Here is a 17,229-nt window from a genome sequence, read left to right as displayed (position 1 = left end):
CCGCCTCCTTCTGAATTCCTGTGGTTTTCGTCTCCTGGAGTGGCATTAGGTAATCCTGATGCCAAAGAAAGGGTGTGGGATTTCCAATGGCCATCCGGGTTCCAGAGCTGCCTCCCCTGCCCTCTTCCTGGTGGAAGGTGACCCTGGATTGACCCCGGAGTGATATCAGATGGCGGAAGAGCCCCACTGACCTCGCTCCCATTGGAGCTTCGTAGGAAAGCCCTGCAGAGGCTGCAAAGCTGCATCTGTGTCGTATAACTGACGCAGTACAGAACTGCAGCCGCCGTGGGGCTTTCCCTGCATACAGACAGCCCCATGGACTAATACATTGCCTGAGAGATCACTGGTGTAGCTCAGCTGGCAAATACTGTCTATTTCCCTCACAAACACACACATGCCTGTTGACTTCCTTATATTTGGTGGTAGGCTAAGAAGAAGTTAAAGGAATTTACGAAGGATCATGAAGCCCTTTTCCGTGATACAGAAAGCTCCCAGCCGTTGGCTTCCCCAAAGACCAAAAAAAAGGTAAGTGTTTAGACAAGTGTGTGCCTCCGAAAGGAGTAAGATTGGTTTAACCCAGGGGTAGGCAACATGGTTCCGATAGGTACCAGTAGGCCCTGGGACAGCTTCCTTGGTACCCACTGAGGTGCCAAGCCCCTCCCAAGTTTAATTTCTTTAAAGCCTTTTTTTAAAAATGGGATTGCTTCAAAGCAAAGTGAGGGTCGCCAACCAGAGCCAGATACTGCATGTGTGAGGATGGATGGTGACCCAAGGTGAGACTGGGGGCACAGGGGAGGGGCTGAGTTGACTGGCAGAGAGGGAGGGCAGAAAGAAACGAGTTTGTGAAATAGGCTTCTGTTGTTTTGTGTGTTGGGTCTCAGGACTCACCTCTGCCGTGTTCAGTCTTTTGGGCAGGTTACTTGTTATTCATTAGTTAAATAATTTATTCCATTTTTATCCCACCTATAGCAAACATGGCTATATGAGAACAAGGTCTCTGATAAATGTTAATGTGAGTTGATGTTTTTTAATGGAAATTGTTTTATGTTTTATTGTAAAGCGCCACGCTGCCAGAAATGGCGAGGTGGCGCTATAAACATGTTTTTAAATAAATAAAAAATAAATGAAGTCAATTATTTCCCTTTAAAAACCAAATAACAATCTTGCATTTATATTTATATTGTAGTTGCTCAGAACCCTGGAAAAATCTGCAACAAAACTGGCAAAGGACGATGAAGATTATTATAAGAAGAATTTAGCTGCCTGTGAAATGAGGTTAAAATGGGAAACCACTTTAGAAAATTGCCACCAGGCAAGTCATTTGCGGTTCTTTTCTTGTGCTGCTGAGGTATATGTTCATTCTGATACTTTCTCCAGCATATAAACAACCACATTCTACTCTTCCATCCGTGGTTTATTTTGATTTGCAATTCAACAAGGACAATGAAGTACCTCCTGATTTACAGCTGTGTGTTCAAGATGAAAAATCAAGGCCCGAAAAATAACTCTGGGGAAAAAGAAAAACATACCCACTATTTTGTTTAAGATACAAACATTAACGGGAGGGGGGATAGCTCAGTGTTAAAGTACATGTTCTGCAGGCAGCCAGTCACAGGTTCAGTTCCCAGCATGCTCAGCCAGGGCTGGCTCCAAGTTTTGGCAGGCCCTTTGGCAAGGCCCCCTCAGTGGGCCCCCTCCCTCCATGAGTCTACCTTCTCAGTGGCGATGGCCACCAGCTGCTCTTCCTCCTCTCCCCCTTTCTCATCACTGCTAACACTTCCTTCTTTGACTGGCAGAGAGCCAGTGAGCACTGGCATCTGCTGCCCCTGCACATGGCCCATTCAGTGAGCCATTTTGACCATGCTGCTCCTCCTGCACACAGGAAATACCGGCAACTTCCATCTTTAAAAATAGGTCAGACTTACTGGGGTGGTTTTTTTGTGGCACGAAGAAGGCTAGAAAGGGTGGGAAGTGTACGGGAGGCAGACAGTGTCATGGGAGGGACCTGCGAAAATCTGTGAGTGCCCACTAACGAGTGTGCAATAAAATGCTCGTCTGATGGAGCTCCTAGAGTAGAGTTTTGGGGACACAAGCCTAGTTAATGTAGAGTGACCAAATGAAAAGGAGGATAGGGCTCCTGTATCTTTAACAGTCACATAGAAAAGGGAATTTCAGCAGTTAAAGCTGCAGGAGCTATATTAGAGTGACCAGATACAAAAAAGGGCAGGGCTCCTGCAGCTTTAACTGTTGTGATGAAGAGGGAATTTCACCAGCCGCTACATGCATACAAATGACACCTGCTGAAATTCTCTTTTCTATGCAACTGTTAAAGATACAGGAACACTGTCCTTTTCATATGGTCACCCTACGTACTAACACATGTATGTAGGGTGAACCCATGGTTCAACAAAATCCTACACTCGACCTGTGAGACTGGGTTAGTGTGTTGTGTGAACCTATAAGGCAGCTTCTTTTGCTCCTATGGTGGGCCACAGGATGATGGACTGGGTAGACCTTTGCTCTGATCCAGCACAGCTCTTCATATGTTCTTAACTCCTCCAGTATGTGGTGCAATATGGCCTAGCTGATCCTGTTCGATGGCATAAAACGCCTAAATTTCCTACCATGGACCACAGTGTGCATGTATAGGGTTTTTTTTTATCATCTCACCTCCTTCCCTGACGCAACAACAGCAGGTCCTTTTGTGTCTGATCACAACCTGCTTTTTTAAACTCCAGAAAGATGGGCACACTCAAGCCTTTCCACATGCCAAAAGGGGTTTGCTAGACTGTGATAACTGTCACATTGATTTGCACAACTATGATGCACAAAAGGTGGATATTCAATAGAAGCAGACATGGTAATGCGTAATTTATTACCTTTCTTGGCTTCCATGTAGGAAACAGAATTGGCATGACAGATGCACAAAGAATTATAGCAGTGTTAATGCTCTCAAGATTTCTTTAGGTTTAATAGTTCATTTTAACCAATAGATCAGGCTTCCCTAATCTGGTGCCCTCCAGCTGTATTGGACTACAACTCCCATCATTGCTTGTGCCAGCTGGGGCTGATGAATGTTGTAGTTCAAAACAGCTGGAGGGGACCAGGCTAGGAAAAGCTGCTTAGTGATTCACTCTTCCTTGTCCTATTCCCAAATACAACACGTAATGAGATACAAAGTATTTGTTCGGACTTGTGAAAATATTTGTTTTGCTTGTTGAAAGCAAATGAAAGCATGATTTCCTTTTGCATATTTGTGGTATTCAGCTGTATCACAATGCTGCTTCGATTAACAGCCTTGTGTAGAAAAGCTTTATATTCACAAAAAATTGTGTGCTTCTAAACTACAGAAGTTGGTAAAAAAGTGTGTTAAAAATGCCCACCAGCATCACCAAATGGGCTATAAATTTTGCACTCAATCATTTTTTTTTGAAGCACAAGTTTAATTACATGCTGTTAAGCATCACCACCTCCATGGAGAGCTACTGTATTTTTTAATTAGATTTACTCCAACCCTTTTAGCATTCTTCAGCTAAAGGGAACACCTACGTAAAAGAACGAAGGGCTTAATTCAGCCAACCTAACCACTTTTAAGCCCAATTGGTTTCAGTTGGGGACAGATAATCATGAACTTATGTCTGCCTAGGAGTGTTTGAGTCCAACTTCTTCAGCTCGTGGGAGTTCTTGATTCCTGTGTAATGAATGGGTGGGTCCTGTAGAGATTTCAACTGCAGCAGGTCTCTCGACAAAAGAGGGCAGGGCTCCTGCAGCTTTAACTGTTGTAATGAAGAGGGAATTTCACCAGGTGCTGCATGCCTGCAAATGACACCTGTTGAAATTCCCTCTGCAAAACAACTGCTAAAGATACAGGAGCCTGGTCCTCCTTTTCCTATGGTCACCCTACTTTAAATCCTTGATCGTTTGGGTGCAATCACTCCTCAATTGTTTGGCTGAATGCAAAAGGCGTGTGGTCCAAGAGGGGAGGCCAAATCCCCAAAATAGCATCCTACTGTAGCATAAAGCTCTAGTGCCAAGGACAACACCTTAGGAGAGGACAAGACACCCCCAAAAGATCAGTGGTTGGAGGTCAGAGGGTAGGTCCAGAGGAAGAAGGGTGGCCATCCGGGGAACCCTGGAGGGCCAAATTTGGCCCTCAGGGAAGCCAGATCTGGGCCCCATGCCTCAGGTTCTGCAGCCCTGTTTTAGGAGAATCTTCCTACCAGTATTTGCTGCTTGGCCTTGGAGCAGACATCATCTGGAGGTGGAGGGCTCTTCTTTGTTAGAGGTATTTGAGCAGACATTGTCAGGGACTGGGGGCCTCCAAAGTCAGTGGGGTGGTGAATCCACCCTGGGTTTCAGTCAGAACTCTAAGGGAGTTATCCTTGGATGGTTCCGACTGAAACCTAGAGTGGGTTCACAGCCCCACTGATATTGGAGCCACCAGACTCAACTGATCAAGGACGCTGTAGTTCCATATCTCATCGTAGATCCTGCACTGAGTATGGAGTTGGACTAGATCAGGGTGGGCATGCCTCAGACTTTCCAGATCTACTCAGTTACTTACTAGAGTCCAGAGACCCAGCAACCTGAGCCTAGAACTCTGAGCCCTGAGAATTTGTGTTGAGCAGCAGAACTCAATGGCACTTACAATCCTTCTACACCAGTGACAGGCAACTTATGACCCTCCAGCTGTTTTAGCCTACAACTCCCATCAGCCTAGCCAATGGTGAGGAATGATGGATGTTGTAAGCCAAAACCTCTGGAGGGCCACAAGATGCCAATCCCTCCACACAAAAACCCAATTGCAGGTTATCCCAAGCGTTCTTCATTTATGCAGTATAATTTAGGGCAGACAGGACGGGGGGAGGCATTTTGTTGCTGCTATCATTAAATAATGAGCTGTCCCATTGGCCTTACCCTCCTGGCTCCGTGTGCCTTGATGCAGCCCCATCTGTCAGACGCTTACCAACTGTCCTTTCGGTGTGTAGTAATTACTTCCCCTTTTTTAAGCAGACCCTTCTAGACCTGGAGAAGGAAAGACTGCATCTTCTGTGCAATACATTGAATCGTTACAGCCAGCATCTCTCCAGCTTTGGACAAAACCTAATTGCTGTACGTACTTGTCAGGGTCCGGGGCGTGGGCGGCAAGGCCTCAGTGCAGGAACGCCGGGGCCGGGATGGACGGCGGTGGAACCAGCAAACAGAGTCCAGGCAGGGCTGGAGGCAAAAGGCAAAATCTAGAAGCAAGCAGGGTTCAGAGTCCAAAGGCAAAACAGAGTCCAAGCAGGGCCAGAGGCAAAAGGCAAGATCCAGAGGCAAGCAGGGTTCAGAGTCCAGGAGCAACAGGGTTCTAGCAGGGCCAGAGGCAAAAGCATGGTCAGGTGAAGCAGAAGGCCAGGCAAGGTCTAGCATCACAGGAAGTCAGGAATGGGCTACAGCAGGCACAAAAGACCATGTTGCTGTGGCAAAGGCTGGTGTGGAAATGCAGTTCTTATATAGCCTTATCCTGGCTGCTCCCAGCCAGTCTGCATCAGCCCATCTGGGTGTGCTTGCTGATATGGGCCTGGGTCCTGCAACTACTCTGCAGCCAGCAAGGTGCACTACGGCCGCCAGGTGGTGCTGCAGGACAGAACCTGACAGTACTTCTATGATCTTTCATTTCCCATTAGACATGGCTAGGGTTTGTTCTCATATCTAATCTTGTTTGTCATTATTCCAGTGCCACACAAAGATCCATACTGCCGTCGCTGAAGCTGATGCTGACAAGGACACGGAGACGTTGGTGGAAGCAATGACCATGCCTGCCGCAGAGACCAAACGGGAGTTCTTGCTAACAGACTATTATGTAAGTGTATTACCCAAGTCTCTGCCATGATGAATGGTAGATGGGATTGTATATTTCAGGAACCCCTGGAGATGTCATAAATCTCAATGCATTCTATGGGAGCCTTCAGTGTGTCCCATCACCAGGAGAGATGAAGTTGGTGGGGACACCAGACAGGCCCTTCTCAGTCGCTGCACTCCTATGAAACTCTTTGGGAGTTCCACAGGAGTTGCTGAGGCTGGGAGTTGTAGGACCGGCTAAACAGGCATAGGATGTCCCCTTAAGTGTTTTTAAAGCTTTGAATTGTTTTCAAATGATTTTAAAGTTTTTACATTTTCAAAATGTTTTGAAATTGTTGCAAGTTTTAACTGTATGTCACCTTCGGATCCCCATTTTGGTCAAAAGGTGACTCATACATCTATAAATAAAATAAAACCACGTTTGAGAGAGCCAGGTCTCCCAGTCGGAGAGCAAGTGATCTCAACAATGGTCAAGGGCAGGACTTTATTTTGCTACTCTAAACTCAGTTCAATGACAATGACTCACTTACATGATAGAAAGCAAGAAAGTACACTCTGGGGAAGTTATTCACATGGGGATACAATATTCCCTGTTTTGGTCCAACCCCAGTCACTGAGAATCAAGTTTGCTCCTGCCTGCATAACTCTGTCCTGTTCTGTTCCTTAGGTTCAATCAGTGTGCAGGTTATGGCTAAAACTCATACATATGAAAGCATTTAATGCGCTAGCTTCACATTTATATGCAGTTACCATGTGCACTGGTCCATTCAGGTGTAACATTAGCAGTGGACAGGCCAGGTGGGTTGGTAGCTGGCCTGTTAACATTACACATGAATGGACCAGTGCACAGAGTAAGTACATTTAACTGTGAAGGAGCGCACGTAGGATATGTATAAGGCAGGGATGGACAACATGTGGCCCTCCAGATGTTTTGGTATACAACTCCCATGATCCCTCACCATTGGCTAAGCTGGCTAGGGCTGTTGCAGGCCAAAACAGCTGGAAGGCCACAAGTTGCCCATTCCTGGCATAGGGCATTAGCTGTGGCCCACAACTGGTACAAGTCAAGCCAGAGACAAATGACAGTGCATTGGAAGACTTTGAAAACTGGCTTCTGTGTTAATAGAGAACTACTGTGAAAATACCCAGGACTTGAATGTCGCTAGTGGTGGGTTTTTTTAAAAAATGATTATCGGAATGTGCTTTGTTTTTGTTCTCTCTTGCAAGAAAGACTATTACAATTAAGTTTAGATTCACCATGAAGAATGCAAGCTCAAGATTAGCCCCCGTACTAGAACATTTTAATCAATAACTCAGCCACGTACTAGATCTTTAAAAGGGCTTGCGATATTTCAATTAAAAGGCAGCATTTGGTTCGCAAAAGATGGGTGACAAATCAAGGTGCGGTGCCAGTGCTTTAACCACAGAGGAAACAATGCCATAAATCAGAAACAAAGCTCCACCTGGACACACAAATTACAGCGGAATAAGCTTTCATGATCATGTTCCCCCTCCCCTTTACCTACCTATATATCGCAATCCAAGGCCATGATGATTACTGAGATATAAATACGGTGGCAAAAGCAGAGAGCTGTTTTTTCAGCATTGTAACGTTTCGTTTCCATTCAATCACAAGATTCTGTTGCCTCAACAGTGATGTCTATGGGTTGCCATACATCCCTATAAACAGATCTGAGGCATCCAGATAATGGATCTAGATAAGCTCATCTGTACCTGTTATTATTCATGAGCAGCGCACAGAAAAGGTTTCAAATGTGTAGGTGTGCTCCTGTGAAATTCCTAGGTGACAAACCTGTTCCTTACAGTTTCTGAGCCAGCTGGGATCAGGTGTTCAGCATCTTGCTGATTCTGAATGAACCATCTCTCATTAGAGTGGCCACCTTTAGCTTTTTTTTATTTTCAGACAATCTCCATGCTTGGGAATCATTTCACTGAACATCTGCGTCTTCTGAAATCCCCATTTACATAACAATCTTCTGCTAATAAAACTGGTGATTCTCTGAGGAAGTCTTAATACTGTTAACTGTAATAATATCAACCTTAGTATCAAACTGATAGTAATAATTTAACACAAAGCAATAGTGGGTAAATAACGATATTTGTGCTTTTGTCTAACTAAGTTACTTGAGGGTCTAGAGACTTTGGGGTTGGCAAATATTGACCCCAGGACAAATCTGTTATGTCTAAAGGCAGAATCCTATGCATGTTTAGACCAAAAAAAAAAAAAATGGCCTACAACTCCCAGCATGCCCCAGCCAGCATGAATTGCGCCTTAAGTCAAGTCTTCTTCTAGGTGCCCTCGACATGTCTTAGAGTACAATTCCCAGCATGGCCAACGGTCAGGAATGGGGATGGGATTGGTCAATAGCTAGCTGAGGTTGATGGGAGTTGTAGTCCAACCCCTCTGGAGGGTACCCTGTTGGGAAAGGCTGCCCTAAGTAGTACCAGGTTGTCCCCTTGACGCCAACTCAGATGCATCATGGGAAAGAACCGTTGCCTTTGGCAATGGGAACTGCTGCCAGATCATTTTAGAAAAGTTGATCGAAGGAAGTTTGATCTGCCACTTTCCATCACTTTAAAGTGGCTCTCTCTGAAAACTAGTTAACAATCAAGACCTTAGGGGCAACATACAGGTGAATTTACGGCTTGCTATCCCTTCTGCCTCCACCGTAGATGGCGAGAGTTCCTTCTATCCATCAACACTGTCTGCACTAGCTCACGAGCTGGAAGACTCCCACTGTGTTTTTATTCCTGTAGAAAATCAAGATTGGTACCTTAAGTGCATTGATGGGGAACTTCCTTCCCTAGCTATCAGTGTTTTTCTATTTCAGGTTAATAGTTGAAACTTCTTTTTTTAACGCGTTAAGCCACCGCAGAGTAAAACATGTTGTCATTTGGACACAATGGCCGTGCCGTCCATATTCAAAGCACTCTTGACGTGAGAGTATTACCAGATATGTATTTCATCCCAGGCGTGCACTTTTAATAAAGATCTTCTTTTTGGGGGGGGGCTTCAATGCATTGTTTTCTTTTCCTTCTAAATTGCATGTCTGTTTTCCCCCCCTGTAAAAGGAGGAAGATTCTACAAGCCTAATTGAAAAGGAGAGGAGACAGGCTTCCCTCAAAGCTAAAGTGCTACGCCTGCAAAAAGACCTAGAGAAGGCCGTACAAGACAAAACAGGTTATCTCACACTTTCACAGTGTGCCTTGGTATGGCATCCTTAAGTGTGCAATCTGTGCAGCCTTACACAATATAAACACAAGGAACAATTCAGAGAAAGCCTGTGGTATATTTTGGTACTCCCAACAGTGTAATCCTATTCATCTTATTTATTACATTTTCATACTGCCCGATAGCCAGTAAGTCAGAACATAATATAAAGTTATACACTTTTTTTAAAAAAAAAAACCATATAAAACCAAAGTGGAGCTGGATCTACACCACTGCTTGAAAGCACTTTAAAGTGCTTTATAATAGTTTTGAAAACGGTATATAGAGTGTGTCCTGGGCCCCAACGGTTGTTAAAACTGTTATGAAGTGCTTTAAAGTGCTTTAAAGCAGTAGTGTAGATCCTGCCTAAGTTATAGCCCCGGGAAAGCCTGTGGGAAAAGATACGTGTTTTCATGAGGCATTTAAAGGATGTTACATTTTCCACCTCCTAAACCACATGAGGGAGGGTTTTCCATGGCTGCCTGGGGAATGCTAGGAGTTTTAGGATTTTTTTTCTGTCTAAACATACCTAGGATTGTGCCTTAGGTTTTTTAAATAATTGCTTGCCGGTCATTCAGAATTATGGTCAGATCTACACTAAGCAGGATATGACACTTTGAAAAGGGTTTGAAAGCTCTATATGGCAAGTGTCCTGGGCCCAAGCAGTTGTCACTGCTGTTATAAACTGTTTTAAAGCAGTAGTGTAGATCCGATGAATAGTTCATATGGTATATGGCCTTCCCCCACCTGATGCCCCCTAGGTGTATCAGACTACAATTCCTATGCTGGCTGGGGGATTCTGGGAGTTGTACTCCAAAACATCTGGAAGGTGCCAGTTTGAGCAAGGCTGCTATATGGTATCTCCTTATATTCTAGAACATATAAGGAAGAAATTATCATAGCTGAAGCTTAACTACAGTCATATCTTCACTGGAGAGTGAACAAATTAAAATGGAAAAATGCATTAGGCATCCCTAACTAACAAACAAAAAGTTAAATTTACTACATAGTGAAAATTGGCTCAGTCATGATAAATTATTATTACATTTATTAACAATAAATACAATACCATGATCAAAATAGATCATACAAATTTGCCTATATGATTTGTTATGACTGAAATGGTATAAGTCAAAGATCCTTTGAACGTTCAGGATGTTTTAAATTCCTAGCTGATTGTAGTCTTTTCTCTCCAGCAAAGAAGTTCTCAGGAAGCCACAGAGTTACACTCAAAAACATAATCTATTTCCAGGGGCCGTCTATCTAAACGTGTTCAAAGCCCCGCAGTGGCTGCATATCAGCGCTGTGTCAGTTATATGATGCAGCCACAAATTTGCAGCCGCTGCGGAGCTTTTCCGTGAAGCTGCACAGTTAAAAAGTCAAGGACTTACCCTGACTTTTTCGCTGGGAGCGAGGTCACCCAGGTTCTTCCGCCGTCTGACCTCACTCTGTGGCCGATCCTGGGGGACAGTCCTGGCAGATGGCGACTGGCGTTTAGTCACCGGAAGCCAGAAGAGGCCTCAGTCGGTGGCTCCAGTACCCGGAAGACTGCCAGAAAAACCCCACGCTCCCTCCTTCGTGCGGGGATCACCCAGCGCAACCCTGCAGGAGGGAAACCGTGGGAACGTGGCACCATGCGGCACTGTCAAGGCAGCCCCCCCACCCCCAGTCTGGACTATTGGAAAAATCTAAGGCAAGATTGGGCAACATGTGGACCTCCAGATGTTTTCCCCTACAACTCCCTCACCATTGGGTTTGCTGGCTAGGGCTTCCTAGAGGTTGTTGGCCAAAACATCTGGAGAACCACATGTTGCCCACCCTTAACCTAAGGGCATATTTAGCCTCTTCCTTCTTAATATTTCAAAAGCTAATAAAGGCCAAACTTTTTAAACATGTCTTTAATTTAGGTTCATTTGTTCCACTTAAACAGATGACTTCATCAGGTCCTCCATCTGATTGTTTTTATTGTGTTATTGCTGCTCCTTTTAATATCTAGTCTGTTGTGAACCATCCAGAGAGCTCCGGCTATTGGGCGGTATAGAAATGTAATAAATAAATAAATAAATAATTGTTGGATCTCAAGATTTTTTAATTTGTATTTTATTTAAAATTATGTCTAGGCTGCCTTGCTCACTGCTTTTGGGTCTTAAAAGGGTTGAAAAGCAGCGCACAAATTTTAATATAAAGAAATATCCTGGGAATTTTCTAATGTAGCTCATTACAGGAGACTTCCAGAGACATTTAAAAATACACAAAATAAGTAGTAAACTTTCAGTGTGCGATTAAACAGTTTTTTTAAAATGATTCTGCGATGATCACTACTTTTTCTTTTTAGGCTTGGAGCGGATGCTTAAAGCTTATACAGAGACTCCACAGTTCTCGGATGCAAAGAATCAGAATGATATCACGGCACAGCTCGATGAGGTACAGTTAATTAATATTTGTGCTACCTTTTTAATACCTGTCTATACTTAATGTTTGGTTGGTTGAAATCCAGGTTTAACTAATATCAGTATAAACTGAAATGCCCAGGTCTCCCACAGTCACTAGTAGCTTCACTGGGCAGGCTTGGGCTGTTTCTACACCTGCCTTTTCCCCTGGGATCGTCCCGGGGTCATCCCTGTGCATCCAAAGGTGTAGAAAGGGGCTTGGAATAAAATGAGTTGCCAAATTGGTTGTGTTGGTTTTATTTGAACTTTGATGTTAGGACAAGAGACAATGAGGGAAGATGGGCATTTCAAAACTGGGTGCTTAATGGTGTGTCTCATGCCCTGACCTGGTTGATAGCAATGTGCAGCAAAATACCATTTTACTAAGTGTTTATTTTAAATATTTCTATTACTAAAGACAACTCTGAAAGCTACCCTTTTGCAAGCAAACCACTTCAAGTTGGTCAGCGTGCTAGCACAAGTCGAACAGAAGCCCAAGCCAGCACCACTCTGGAACGACTGCATTTCAAAATGGAAAGAGAAGGTAATATTTAGGGTTTGCGGCACTACATTTAGGCCGCAATCCTACGTTCTCTGGGATGATGATTGGAGAAGGCCCTCTGAGGTTGGACCAGGAGCTCCGACCTCAGATGGCCCCGCTTTGCCCCTTCACAAAATTGGCAGCTCTGACCTCTTGAATATCAGCGCTCCTCTCGAAGGATTATCCAGTATTGCCGGACATGGTACCTTCCAAATTGGATGACAACTCCCAGCATTCCTGGCCACTGACCATGCTGGCTGGGGCTGGTGGGAGTTGAAGTCCAAAACATTTGGAGGATGTAGAAGGCTGGATGATTCATTGTATTGCGGGAAAGATAAGTTCCCATTTCTCTAGGGTTTCTCTCTACAGCAAGCAAAAGCCATGGTAAACACATGAATAGGAATCTCAGCCACTTGCAGCTTGTGGTGCCTTGTTTGCACCAAACGTTTTCAGATTCTCTACAACTTATCATGTCAATATGCTGAACAAACAGGCATTCTTCTTTCTAGCAGTCCTCGATTCAAAGGAACTCTGAGCTAGCTTCCCTTTCTAGAAATTGTCCCATGTGTCCAATTTTTTACAAATATCAGCGGACATATTGTAAGATAAAACACAAAGCAGTAATGGATTACATTATATTTGTCAAAATGATATTTAAAGTATCTGTTTTGATGCCATTTTATTTCCACCTGTTTTGCCAAAAGCAAATCTATTTTCAGCACTTCATCTTTACTAGACAATAGTAAATAATACTTCTCTTTCCTTCTTCCCAAAATGGTTAGGACTGTGTGCATAGTTCTGTGGTAATCACTTGTCCAGTTAAAATGAAATACTTTAAGCGAACGCTGAGCACCAGGGTTACCAGTGAAGTAAGAACTAACTCGAGCTGCTTGCCAGGTAACATCATAATTCATTCTCTGTTAGACCAGGTCTTGGTTGTCTTGTTCCTCATAGAGCTTTATGACACGAGGGTGTTAATCACTGTATCTACTTTCGGTTTCTCCACAGAATTGAGATCTGAGCTTTTCCTTTCCTGCTTTTCCACTACATAACTTCTAGGTGGCAATGTAGTATAGCAGATCATAATTACAAAAGTAGGAAAAAACATTTTCTTTCACTTTCAGAAATAATACCCCGTTTTCTCTGCTCTAATAAAATAAAATAAATAAATGGGAAACTGCTCTTTAAAAAACAGAAGCGAAAGTGGATTGTCACAATGTCATCTAAAGATCCTGTGACAAATGTGTTGAAGGAAACACGCTGGCACAATAAATGCCTCATGTAGAAAAGTTCATCATCCCAGAAGTGGCAAAATGGCTGCCATTCTGACATGATAATAGTAGAAAACTAAGTACCAAGTGAAGCGTTTCAAGTTAGTAAGAGGTCTCATAGTTTAAAGTATATAATTAAAGTATAGAAAGGACAGCTGAGCCTGCTGGCTGACACCCTAGACTTTCCTCTATCCTTCATTAACCCTCCCCTCACTCAACCTTCCTTTTACTGCAAATGTAAGAGTGGTCTGGACTGTTGTGATAGTAGTCCAAAACTCTGGAGGGTCAAAACTCCGGAGGGCACCAAGTTGGGGAAAGCTCTCTAAAGTATCTGCCATCTTTTTTTCCTTCCAACTGATCAGTGATAGCGGAGCTACATGCAGATTTTAAATACATGCACATATTGACTTATTTAAAATTATTTCTTGTCAAATCACAGAGCCATGTAAAAAATTCATTAAACCAATTAAAATACGAAGATCAAACAAGCAAACAAATACAAAATGACTAAACTAGGTTTGACTATGTATTTTGGGTTCTTTTTTCTACACAGAGGCGGGGGGTGGGGAGAAGGAACAGAAATAAGATTGCCAGAGCTGAAACCGCCATCAAACATCCATTTTCTTAAATAATAAACAAGGAGTCAACATACCTAAAATGGAGCACAATACTTCTGGCCCTTTAGGCCCAAGCTGTTTTCAAATTTGTCCCTTAAAAAATTAATTCAAGAGCTATAATTGGGTAGTTACTGAAAAAGCAGTGTGGCAATATAAGCATGAAGCCACCGTTGTTACTGCCTGCTGTAAACATTATTACTTTTTGTTGTACTTTACAGCAACCGCCAGCAATTCAAAGTCAATGACGTCTTTGCATCCAGAGAACGGCGATTCGGTGTATAGAACTTGCACAGCTTTGTATGATTACCATACAGAACGGGAGGATGAGCTTTGCTTGAATCAAGGTAACTTTTCCCCTCCCCTCATCTCTAGGGTGACCAAATGGACAGGGCTCCTGTACCTTTAACAGTTGTAAAGGGAATTTCAGCAGGTGTCATGTGTATACGTGCAGCAACCGGTGAAACACCTTCTTCATCACAACAGTTAAAGATACAGGAGCCCGTTGTATCTGGTCACTCTAGTATAGCTCCTGCAGCTTTAACTGTTGTGATGAAGAGGGAATTTCACCAGGTGCTGTATGCATACAAATGACACCTGCTAAAATTCCCTTTTCTATGCAGCTGTTAGATACAGGAGCCCTGTCCTCCTTTTCATATGGTCACCCTACTCATCTCTCTCCACAGGACTAGTTTGAATGAGAGAAAAGAGCAAAACCAGATTCCCCCTAAGATCTGATTGAAACAAACATTCTTTTTTATTGTGCAAACAAATAAACAAAATCTACTAAGATTTTCCCCCCCAAACACATTTTCTAGGGCATGTGGCCCACTGAATGCAATGGAACCTGCTTCTGAGTAAACATGCTTAGGGGCGCATGACATGTTCTGATCTCAGGTGAACTGACTTCGCCAAGTAGCGGGTATGATACCTGGACAATGGCCATGCTTGGCTGGGGATGATGAGGGTTGTAGTCCAAAATATCTGGAGAGTACCAGGTTGCGGAAGGCTAGCTAGGTCAAAGTTGAAAGGATTTCAACTGGGCCATCCTGAAGCTGCTGCCCATGTCCCCACCACCACCACCTCCAATAACTTGAATGCTAAAAGTGAATTGAGTAAAGGCCAAAAAAAGTGCTTGTCTGTGTTAAGTAGTCAGATATGGCTGACAGTGCTACTGAAAGCTTCTGCTTCATTTGATTGTTTTAGAATCTTTTATGTTCTGCCCCGTTTACCTGAGAAGTATTTTAAGAATGCAAATAGGGGAAGATGCCCCTCTTGACTAGTCCCAGGGCAGAACAGGCAAGGATATCAGCCAGACCTGCAAATTAAGCCTCTAGCTTACAAAGGTTTTCTGCACCGATAATGACTGCAGGGATTTAAAAAAACACTTTTTTAAAAATTAAATGGTCTGATCCTCAAAAGAATAGTTTTAAAAGCCAGCTGTTCTGGAATCACACAATTAAAACAAAACTAAATTGGGGAAGGAATGTTTTTTTTTTTTAAGTGATCTCAATGGGCTCCATCACACGTATTTCCCCCCCTCTGGTTTGTCTCCGTGTTTTTTGCCTCCATTTCATAAGCACGTCAAGGGATCCCTCACACACGGTCCCTTTCACATGGGTTTTCGCTTGCTTGCTCTTCCATTCTACCCTGTCTCTTCTTCTTCCTCCTCCAGTTCATTGGTTGTGGTACTCTGATGGGCGTGGGATCTCCTCCACCCACCCTCACTCTGGCTTTGTTATCTAGTAATTACTTTTAAGATTTAATCTGGGCTCCGTTTCTGCAGGCAATGAGTGGTGGGTGGGTTTGGAGCACTAAAAAGTCCATTCAACTGACTAACAAGTCCCTGCAACGACGTGCTGGAGGACAACCGCCCCGCCCTCCCCTTTCATCAGCAAGACTCCATTAGCGCATGCCCCCAACAAAGGAAAAAGCGAGAGGGGAAAATAATACAGGCTTTCCCTGTACCAAAATAAAACACAACGAGGGGGGGAAGGGGCAAGATGAGTGCAGGACAGGGACAACGTCATGTGAGTACAGCACTGCAAAACCACATACCAGGAGTGGTGAGTGTGCGATAAACCACTGGTGTGATGGAGCTCAATGTAATCACAAAGACATAGAAATTGGGCCATGGTTGCATACAAAGTTTTCATTGCTGATTATTCATTGATCAAAGAACACACATTTGGTTGGCTACAGACTTCGTCGTACTTACAGTAGACCCATTGAAATCAATGAGCCAAGTTGCCACAACTAATTTGAGTCCCATTGATTTCTATGGGTCTACTCAAAGTACAACTAAGTCTGGATCCAACTGGTTCATTTCTTTTTCTTTAATCAAACAGGTACCTATTTAAAAGAAAATTATGCAGGGTTTTCTAGAACCCACTGCTAGACAAAGTGAATTGATGGGGTGGGGGAAGAGGCTAGACTCCAGCCAAAGACTGCTAGAATCCAGCACTGTGTGGCAGTGGTGGATCTCTAAGGGCCAAATGAGAAGTGCATGTGTTTATTAAACAAAAGCTTGCTTGTTCACAGCTGTGAAGCAGGGCGAGATAGGGGTTAAAAGTCCACAGGAAGGGGAATGAAACCACCACCACCCCAACTTACCTCGCCACACCACACCACTTTAAGCCAATTCCCCTTCACCTGGCCCTAATACTGGCCCATCTGTCTTGGCCCTAAGTATAAGCATGGAAGCGCACACAAGAGGCCAAGGTGCACTTCAGAACAGTCTGGGCTCCAGGAGAAGGGAGAGTCTTTCGTTCTTTTGGAGGCCTGTACAGATGAAGGGGTTCAAAATACACACCTCAATCAGCCGTTTGTGTAAATTCTCCCTTAGAACTATGCTAAGGGTGTGTTGTGCTTGACCGATGAAGTTAATGTAACACCATGTACATTGCCCTACTAGGTGACATGATTGTAATTCACCACAAGGAAGAGGACGGATGGTGGTATGGATCTATAAATGGGAAGAAAGGTATTTTCCCAGCTACGTATGTGGAAGAACTCCTTCCCTCTGCTGACAAGAGCCTCACTGTGGACGAAGAAACCTCTCTTTAAACTGGACAGGCGAGATGACCACAATTGGGATGGATCGCAAGTCCACCTTCTGATGCTGATCTTTTCACCTTGGCAAGACATCAGTTCAAGTATCTCTAAATGCCTACCCTTTCTATGCTGAGACTTCAAACAAAGCCAACCCTTCCAAGCCTGTATTATTGGAAGCTTTGAAAGATTCGACATAAAGCTCAACTTCCATTTAGTGAATTATCACACCATCATAAAAATTAAG

At 43.7% G+C, this 17,229-nt stretch overlaps 1 protein-coding gene across 1 annotated transcript in view; it reads left to right on the top strand.

Annotated features, from left to right (window-relative positions):
- NOSTRIN (nitric oxide synthase trafficking) overlaps window positions 1-17,229 on the top strand; it is a 30,956-nt gene extending 13,727 nt beyond the window's left edge. Inside the window, exons 7-16 of the mRNA XM_063116434.1 lie at window positions 427-525; window positions 1,187-1,312; window positions 5,014-5,112; window positions 5,720-5,845; window positions 8,938-9,046; window positions 11,412-11,500; window positions 11,924-12,049; window positions 12,829-12,943; window positions 14,153-14,278; window positions 16,846-17,229. Of these exons, the coding sequence (XP_062972504.1) occupies window positions 427-525; window positions 1,187-1,312; window positions 5,014-5,112; window positions 5,720-5,845; window positions 8,938-9,046; window positions 11,412-11,500; window positions 11,924-12,049; window positions 12,829-12,943; window positions 14,153-14,278; window positions 16,846-16,997 (1,167 nt within the window). The 3' untranslated portion in view covers window positions 16,998-17,229. The remainder of the gene's footprint in view (window positions 1-426; window positions 526-1,186; window positions 1,313-5,013; window positions 5,113-5,719; window positions 5,846-8,937; window positions 9,047-11,411; window positions 11,501-11,923; window positions 12,050-12,828; window positions 12,944-14,152; window positions 14,279-16,845) is intronic.

This window comes from Elgaria multicarinata, chromosome 2, assembly GCF_023053635.1.
Source record: "Elgaria multicarinata webbii isolate HBS135686 ecotype San Diego chromosome 2, rElgMul1.1.pri, whole genome shotgun sequence".
In the NCBI taxonomy this organism is placed as follows: domain Eukaryota; kingdom Metazoa; phylum Chordata; class Lepidosauria; order Squamata; family Anguidae; genus Elgaria; species Elgaria multicarinata.
The sequence above is the reverse complement of the archived record's forward strand: the minus strand, read 5'-3'. Positions and strand labels throughout refer to the sequence as shown.